General features: G+C 41.0%; 1 protein-coding gene across 1 annotated transcript; it reads left to right on the forward strand.

The window, feature by feature from the left end:
- The first annotated feature begins 4,246 nt into the window (after positions 1-4,246).
- Positions 4,247-5,658, forward strand: cbln2b (cerebellin 2b precursor). Its single transcript, XM_071526069.1, has 3 exons — positions 4,247-4,534; positions 5,203-5,322; positions 5,461-5,658. Exons 1-3 carry the CDS (start codon positions 4,247-4,249, stop codon positions 5,656-5,658), a joined length of 606 nt encoding a protein of 201 aa, XP_071382170.1.
- Positions 5,659-9,910: the final 4,252 nt, after the last annotated feature.

Consider the following 9,910-nt stretch of genomic DNA (forward strand, 5'->3'; position numbering starts at 1 on the left):
TTAAACGAGTTTGGAAATGGTTAAAGGTGTAATTGTAATGTTTATTGATTTTTTTCAATTAAGTTAGATAGGTTAACGTTACTAAAGTTCAACCTAGCCGTGAGCGTCTGTAGGTTGGCTATTAAGCTAGCAGCAGCATTGCTTGGACTTCCGGTAACACATTTCAAAATCAAAGTCTTCAAAATACAGTCAACGGGGAAACCATCCAATATAGGCCTAAGAATTCATATTATTTGTGTACTTTAGTCGATGACAGTCCAATCAGTATGTGTGAGCATTTGTGAACAACTGCCAGAATTCGTACATGGAGAACAAAGTGGGAAAAATGGAAATGTGCAGCTTAAGAGCAGCAAGGGACATTTTGTGGCAATAAGGGTCCAATTTCTGGGTCATAACTGATAACATTATATGACAATAACATTCATTTCTTGATGACATCAAAGAGTCTTGTAGCCTGCTATTGTCTCTAGGTCTGTTAACAACTATTTATTGGACTAGACAATTGGAATGACATTTGCAATTAATTATCAAACTAAGTGGTATTCTCTTTCTCTCACATTTCTGTTGAAAAGTATGCCATTTTGTTCCATAAAAAATAGTTTTTATTGCTTTTCACCCATGTTGTGTGTACATCATTGCATGCCATATGTCACTCAAGGCCTAAGAGGTATTGAGCATAATGATTGTACTTCATTTGTGAAGATTTAAACACACAATCTATACAGGATTATTAGGTGGCTGTCTGTTGAATTGAGACCTTCAGTCAGCATCATAATTTACTATGGGAAATTAAAAACAAACCTGAGGCAGCACAACTTGGGAGGACTTCTTCTGCTTCAGTTTATTGTGTCAATCATCCAACATAGTTCTTCACTGTTTTTATTTGTCTCTTTTCTGAAAGTAGATGTTCTCCCAAAGTCACCTGTGATGAGTCTGCTGTGTTTTACAATTCACATAATGAGTATGAGGCCCATCAAGGCTTCATATTCACACAGCAGACAGATTTATGTTTAAAACCAGGAGCCAAGTTTGTCTTGTTTGGCTATTTTCTGAAATCAATCCTTTCAAATAGTCTTACATGAGTTTTCTTTGCTTCCACTGCTATTGCCACCTACAGCTAAATCTTCAAACACACACATGCACACATGGGTAGCTGACAAACTTGTATCAGCTACTGTATAGCAGGCACAGTGCTGTAACCTTTCTCCGGGTTAGCAATATACTCCTCATCAGGGAGGCTAGGTGTTAGCCCAACACTAGCAGGGGAGGAAGTGGAAGATTGATGTTATTTTTCTCCTCACACACATGGTAAGATAGAGGTCACATCTTACTGATGTAAGGCGCAGGAGAGACAAAGCAGAAGCCAAAATTGTAATCTCTTTCTCACGAAGGTTTCTTTCAGGGTTGAAGTGAGAGAGACCTCCCATGGTGTATGAACTTGTTGGAGACGTTGACCTTTGAGACATGAAGATACACACACACATTTAGAATACATAGCCGCACACAGACAGACAGGCAGGCAGTCAGACAGACACACACACACACACAGTGCACACACATTTGTCTTAACGTGGTTGTTTTAGACCTCTTGAGGCACATGGTGGTCTGAGTGCTCAGTGCTTCTTGTTAAGGACTTCCTCCGCTTTTTAGCACAGGATATATTATGTATAATATTTATATAATGGAACAGGAGGTGAAGATGCAATGAATTTAGGACAAACAGAAAAAGGCATAACTCCTCTGAAGGAAAGATCAAATGAACAGCAATTACCTTCCATGCTGACACATTCTGACAGACTGATTTCTTAACCACAGTAATGACGGTTACATCGAGCAAAATCAAACCCAAGTCACGAGGGGAATCATGCTGTTAATGTATTGTAGGTTACCCAATGATTTCTGCCCAGAGAAGTACTTGCTTGTTCTGTGACTTGTACAGAAAAACAAAGCCAGTCAGACTGAGGCGAAGTCCCTTTACATTGCAAAAACAGATGGCTCGCTTTAAGACCCGTCACATGATCGACCTCCCCGTTCCTGGGAGCCAGTAGGCTCTGCTAGCTGTCAGGGAAAATAACCGTAACGCTGTTGTCAGTCTGGCCGATCAGCTTGCCTGATGGAAGTGCACACCCTCTTCAGGCAATGGCAGCCTCTGGTATGGTAATGCCATGAAGGCCACATGCCTTTTCCTTGCATGTCCCTCATACTTGACATTTGATGTTTTCTGTAGCTGTGTGTCCTTCTACAGGCCTGGGGTCAGTTGTGGCTCTTGGATACCTGATGTCACTCTTCTGCATGGCATGTCAGTCAGCACTGACAGTGCAATGTTTGTCAAATGGGGTTGAGAAAGGGGTTGGAGGGTGTGGGGATGGAGTAACCATGATTAAGTCTAAAGTAGTGCAAGTCATGGATCATTCTACAAGGGCATTGCATATTGATGTTAGTAGTTGTTTCATCTACATATTCTGTATGTTTTGTGTGAGTTTGAGCAAGTCCAGCGTGCATGTTTAATAGCATCTGCTATAGATCCCAAATCCATCTGTTTTGATTGCATTTGAAATATAGATCACAGTCCTGATGAATTCTGTTAAAAGAAGTATTCGCTTCTCTCTCTCTATTTGGATAATTAGTGAAGTCAAACACAGTCTATAGCTTCCCCTATGAATGTGAGCTCCATACATAATCCAGCCAATTAGCATATATTTAAGTAAGGAGAGTGACAGCTCATTAGAGGGCTAAAGTGAGGGTTCACCACTTCTGAAGCCCACTCTCAGACCCTTCAGAGGTGTAGAGCACTGATAAGGAGCCCTTTACACAGCTCTTCAAAGGATGATGACATGTCAGGGAAGAATTGAAAAGAAAGGGTAAGAAAGGTACAGGGACTGCAGGTCCTTGACTGTGAAGCAGGCACTTTCCAAACTGTCAACTCCCTTCAACTTGGTATGTTTGTGAAATATGATGCGTACGTGAAATGATTTGCTGATATGCCAATATCCACTGTTCATCTGAAATGTGCAAGCCAAATAGCGCACAGTTTTATATTTAAAACATTATGCTGTGGCGTTTCTGTGTACGCCTGAAACGCAGAGGCAGGCAAATTCTGCTGTCTGCCACTGGATGGCGCACAAGTATCTATGTTTGACTCATAAAAATGCTCGTTTTAGACTCAAATTAGTAACATATACATGCATGCCGAATCCGCCATGCAACAGCAAGGTTATCCGCTGTTCAACCCCCTTCATCTCGGATTAATCAGGGAGCGACGTGAGAACCACATAGCATATAAATTACAGACATTGAGAGCAAGTGATCTCTGCCGTCCCGAGAGGCCCCCTGAGCTCACAACACTGAACTGATTAATATGTAAACAAACTCATTAATCCACGCGTGTGCTCTCGATTGTGGGGTACTTTTGAGGAGTCTCGTTGCAGTGGTTACATTACACTCAAAGAATGGGCGTGAATTGTCCCTCTAAAGGGAGCCAAGAGACGATTCCTTCTTTGCACCGGCGATCCAAGCGCTCAGTTCAGTCTGCGAGAGACAGAGAGCATACCAGCGGGATGGATTGCACAGGTAAGCTCCCACATTTACTTTTTCCTGAGTAATAAATGTCTGCCAAGTGTTTGTTTTGCAAACAAGAATAAGAACGCGGATAGCGGATCGATGGATTATAATTTTGGATGGAAAATATAATTTGTAACTGAAAGAGCTGTGGCGCATAACTGTATTGGGGGATATTCTACAGTAGCCTAAACTAATGATTTCATGTTGTATTGGTCCGATATTGATCAAATCAGTTTGCAACAACGTGAATATTTAGATATTTTACGCATAATAGACTACCTTTGCTTTTACGCACGCTGGCTACTTTACGCACACAGAATATGTTCAAGTTTTTTTCAGGCAACTATGCAAGATAGTTCTCCTAGTATTCTCTAACATAATCACTTTTATTTTACTCTTTAATCATCAGGATTTACAACACCAGCTGTCTGAAGACCCCCCTAAAATCAACTAAGACGCACAGGAGGGAGGGGAGTGAGAGAGCCGGAGAGAGTCTGAGTGCGTCTGTGTGTCAGAGGGTGTTTGAGAGAGTGAGGGAGCATCACAGATAGAGGAAGAGAGAGAGAGGAGAGAGAGAGAGAGAGAGAGAGAGAAGGGAGTAAGTCTGGACCAGGTGATCGAGTACTAACAAACCTCCAAGGGGCTGCCGGGTTGTATCAGTGTGCACAGGATCAGCGTTCCGACCATGGTGCCAGCGCGCTGCCCGGGACCCTGTGCCATGCTGGCACTGACCCTCCTCTTGGGATGCGGCGTGGTTCTCTGCCTCGGCCAGAACGACACGGAGCCCATCGTGCTGGAAGGGAAGTGTCTGGTGGTGTGCGACTCGAACCCTTCTTCGGACGGAGCAGTCACCTCCTCACTCGGCATATCCGTCCGCTCCGCTGGCGCAAAAGTGGCTTTTTCAGCCGTGCGTGGAACCAACCATGAGCCGTCAGAGATGAGCAACACGTCTATGACCATCTATTTTGACCAGGTCAGGTGTCTACGGAAATTTGCTAGTAACACAGCCCATCACCAGTCGAATCATAATCTGTTTTGGTTCATCAACTTAGTTACAATGGTTACTGTTTTCATTCGGTTGTTTCATTATTTTTGTTTAACACCATATGACTCCCCGTGTATTTGCTGTGGGCGTTCATAACTTGTTAAAGGTGACGTTACATTGATTTCCTATCACTACTCACGCTCTGTGTAATCTGATCCCTAACCCTCCATAAGGTAAACAGCAGAAAGCTGTTTTCTTGTGGGTATGGCTAATTTAATGCTGTGCGTAATTGGCGTAATTTGGAAATGCGGTGCCAAAATTAAGGATCATGCATGCAGAATCATTTATCACATATGCGTCTTAGGCCTTGGCAGAATTTAGATATGTGCTGTATTGCTATTGGTTGGATGTTCCCATCAAGACAAGTTTCACTGCTGAGGTCTTTGGATAGTGGCCTATTATTTCTTACGCGTCACATTGGGAATCAAGTGCAGCCTAAAACATTTGGCATTTAAGAACCATCATATGACTGATATGCTGCTCTGTTATTACTAAAGATAGCAGGGACAATTTATTAAAACCAGCTCTGATGTAAAGTAAAGCATACACCTGGAAAAACACAGCGCTCTCTCATTGTGCGCCTTTTTTGGTCACAGGTTTTAGTGAACATCGGCAACCATTTCGATCTCAAAGCAAGTGTTTTCCAGGCGCCAAGGAGGGGAATATATAGTTTCAGCTTTCACGTGGTCAAGGTCTACAACAGACAAACCATACAGGTGAGCAATTACCAAATAGCCTATTTGGTCTGCATCCAAATACAAATACTGAAAATAGATCTAATTTCAGTCCACCGGCGGAATTGAATATGATACTTAAAATTGAGTTTGCTTCCTCCCCTTCATCGCACCCTATAGGTGAACCTGATGCAGAATGATTATCCGGTTATATCAGCATTTGCCGGTGACCAGGACGTTACGAGAGAGGCGGCCAGCAACGGAGTACTGCTGATGGTTGAACGGGAGGACCGGGTCTATCTGAAGCTGGAACGGGGCACCCTCATGGGCGGATGGAAATACTCCACCTTCTCAGGCTTTCTAGTCTTTCCGCTATAATCTAATAATCTGCGATGACCTACGTCGCACGGGACTCTCCTTGTAGGTCGAGGAACAAAAAAACCATGCCATTTATTTTGAACTTAAAAAACTGTCAGCCAAGGAAGCCGACGAATATCTGTATACCTACACTCGTCCACTATCTAGTCAAATATGAACGTTTCCTTGGAGTTTCATATATCCAAATCCATCAGTCAACTTTAACGCAATCTGGATGATTAAACGTATTGATCGGCCTGTGGCGTGTGCTTGTCGGTTATTTGGATTTTTCTCGCTTGGAAAACAAACTTTGCCAACAGACAAACAGGTGCACCTGGGCAAAATGGACGGGAGAAGATGAAAAGTGGAAGAACTTATGTCCTGGACAGGCCAAGTGTGTTATGCTCTATTTTATGTTTGTATAGCCTTAAAGAATTATGGTTTCCGTCCAAGTGAAGTATATGGAATTATGGACATCCAGAGAAGAAGTGCTTTCACGCCCAAGGCATTTTTTGCACGAATGGAAGTTTTTTCTTTTTTGTTTTGTGCTGTCCATGGTGTTGCGTTTGGATGCTGAACATATTGAAAATAAGCCAAATGTAGGCCGCCTACTATTCAGAGTTTATTAAAAGAGAAAAAAGGCGACATATTTCAGCCACCGGAGACAACTTAGAGCCATTTTATTAAAAAACATTATATAATTTATAAAGTACATATTCACATTATTGTGTGTTCTACATTTCGGATCTGCGTAGCTTTGACTGATTTAATGTTCAGTGACGTTGCTCACCAAATGTACATTGTGGAAATAATAGAAGAATCCTATATGTCCCGCTTAATAAAAGATATTGTATTGTATAGGCTAAGCGCATCTATCACTTTTTATTCATATGACTTTGCACTGACGAGGAATAGACTGAACAAAAAAATCATGCCTGTTATGGAAGTGTGAGATTGTAAATGAAGCCAAAAGGCCCACAATCAACTCAATACCCAGTGCGCTTTAGTCTCTGTCCGAGGTGCTGAAACACACTGCTGGGCTCCTTATTCAAAAGTAAAAGTAACGCATTACTAATTACTCGTTACTCATTTAAAAAATAATGTTATTACTGTACTCATTAGGCTCCTCACAGGGAGCAGTAAAAGAAGGGAAGGAGGAGAGATATATTTTTGGTAGGTTCAACATTAATATGATATTTAGAGAGTGATAACAAAAGTAACGACCTTTTTTCTTTCTTGTTGATTGGTAACTAATAGTATTACTGGAACTGAAATAGGTATCCGTTACAATACTTGTACCTGTGAAATGTAATACGTTACTGCACACAACACTGAGCCGCTAGACCTTCTTTACGCAGCGCAGGACGAACAAAAACCAGAGAGAAACCTTTTCTCCAGAGCAGACCCGACTCTCAAATAAAATCACGATCAACTTTGATGGTGAATTAGATTTCGTGAAGATGAAAATGATAAAAGAAGAAGAAAAAAATAGCCTACACTGTAGTTGCACCAGCGCAAAGTTCCTCCCTCCTCACCATGGTGTCTAAGGTTTTTTTTTATTGTGATATAATGGGATACCAGAGACAAAAAGATATTGTTTTGGGCGTACTGGGGAAAATCAACGCTGCAGGACATTTTCACCCACACACATCGCCCCCCCCCCCCCCCCCCCCCCCCCCCCCGCCTCTCTCTCAAACCAAATTCAGAACCGAGATGATTCAGACAAGACCCTGTGCAAGTGCCTTAATCAATCTTTTATTTAGTCATTATTTTTTTAATGGTTGCGATATCAGACAGTTTGGCACTCACCCTAAGTGAAACCATTTTTTTCTCACTGATAAGGCTTAGAATAAAAATATTTTACCAAAGGTAATTTAGTCAATCCTTAATTATGTGTATATACAGTTCTTTGATGAATAAAGGAAGCTTCTACGGGAAACATACACAATGTACAATATATTTGGGACACTCTTTTCATGAAGTAGACTGATGAGGTGAATCCAGGTAAAAGCCATTATCCCTCATTGATTTCCCTTATTAAATCTACAGCAATCACAAAGGAGATTAAGATAAAGAGAAGCAAACAAGTTAGATTTTAAAGCTTTGAGACAATTGAGATGTGGATTGTGTAAAAGGGGCTGCAACACAATATGAGGAAGATGTCCCTAATATTTTGTACATTCAGTGTAATCTCCAATGGTTTGTCCAGAAACAGGGTCAAGAAGGCAGGTTTAGGGAATAATTATGGAAGAGTTACAGTACTTGATTATGCAGGTCAAGATGATTGTGCTCTCTGATGTAAGATTATTGGCTCAAAGGGCAAACTTAAGCTCAGTGAAGAGAAATGTTATGGGCATTTGACCAATTTGTGGTTCTTTATGGAGCCTACATTACCCAAGTTATCTGTATTCTACTTAGCTTTCGCCATTTTAGCTTTGGAGACACAGTCAAGTGCACAGGAGGGCCACACCTTTCAACTTCCTTTAAACAAGCTGAGCTACGGCGTGCTGACAAATGTCTTTACCGTAACATGTGAGTCTATGGGGAGATTTTTCTGGAAAAACTCATCACAGGTGAAAACTGTGAGCAAGCTAGCTTTTTTAAGTAGGCCTACTGTATGTGAAATGACAAAAATGGATGGCATGCCTTGTGCGTTTTGATTTGTTTGGATTTGAAGTCTGACTCGGGTAATGTTTGGTGTCAGTCATCTGCCATTAGAACAATTTTATTAATTAAATCAATGTCCATCAAAATAGCACTATTCTCACTTAAAACCTGATAAGAGGTGCAACAGAATGCCTCACCATTTAATAGTCAGTGGGTCACCCCATCAAACGAGTTGGCACCTGGTCTAAAAACAAACTTTGTATTGGTTTAAGTGGAGAGTTTAGCGTCATATGATCTTTAAATGCATTTTCAAATGTTAAAAGTTTGGTGTGGAGGCAAAAATTAGCTGAGGGATTTAGGTTTTGTGCAAAAAAGGTGTGGAGGTTGTAAAGGTCCAAAACATTATTTTTGGTGACTTAGTCAAAACAAGATGGCATTCCAGTAAAATGATGAAGACCTTCTGATTGGTGGAGTGGCATGAAATCTGATCCTTATGTTAACAGCATGCCATTCTGCAGAGGAAATGCCCATTCAACAAGACAGCATGAAGCCATTAATATCCAAATCATTTTTGGAGAAACCGTACTTAGTTTGTAAGTAATGTAGAAGAACTGTCAGAAGGGTTAACTGCCACATTGCAACACTTAACAATAATCCTTTGGTTATTGAAACATCATATCATTGTACTGTTTCTGAACAGTCACTCACAAACATACGAAAAGATAAAAATCATTGTCTGTTCATGTGGATTAAGAATGAAAGCCAACAGCTGTTGGGTTAGGAGAGCATTTGCATTTCTAATTATCAATATCATACATGTGAGCATCTGGAAATTTGAGTTTGTTGGTCTTGCTTCTTCAACATGGATATCTGCTACCATTTTGTAATACCTTCATCTTCTGTAGAACAGAACACAACAGCTGAGAACAAAGCAGAAAGACCTGCTGATAGCCTGCTGCTGCCAGCAATAGGACTGCACAAAGCAGTAACAACTGCCAGCAAATCAGAGTGATTTGGAGAGTGTATTAAACTGGCCTATAAACTGCTAATTGTGCCCATACTGGAATGAAAAGTCTATTTCAAAATTATCCCCTTAGCTAATTGAGATAGCATGTCAAACAAGTAATCAGTAAACAGACCAAATGACAAATGCAATAAATTATGGCATCTTATTAAATTGATCACAATAAATCTACTCCTCCATGAACAAGGTAATTCTTAATTTACCTTTCATGCATGTGATTCTTTGGGTGCAGGAAGAGTGGGTGGTGAAATTGATGACAGAAAGTTGTTGAAATCCTTATATTTAATCTAGGAAGATATGTGATCGACCACTACCATGACATACTAATGATTAGACATGCTGACGTGCAACTTCTAGTCTCTGATGCAGTAAAACACCTAATGATTCCAAACCTGGTCTAGCCATTGAGCCTAATTGATCGGGCAGAGTTTCGTGTTTGTAGCAGCACATCCAGGATCATCAACATTTATCAACGATGTTGCGGTATAAACCCACCATGTGTCCGCCCCTAAAGTACAAAAGTACAATCAATCTTCAAATATGGGGGGCACTTTTATGGAAGCGCAGATGGCATTCTACTGTGCTTTGTGGGCCACACACAGATCATTATAAAACTGGTAGTTGCTATTAAAAAGCCCCGAA

Source organism: Centroberyx affinis, unplaced genomic scaffold (genome assembly GCF_046629955.1).
Source record: "Centroberyx affinis isolate AG114_WGS23_722 - 3 ecotype Tasmania unplaced genomic scaffold, CSIRO-AGI_Caff_v1 ptg001383l_1, whole genome shotgun sequence".
Lineage (NCBI taxonomy): Eukaryota > Metazoa > Chordata > Actinopteri > Beryciformes > Berycidae > Centroberyx > Centroberyx affinis.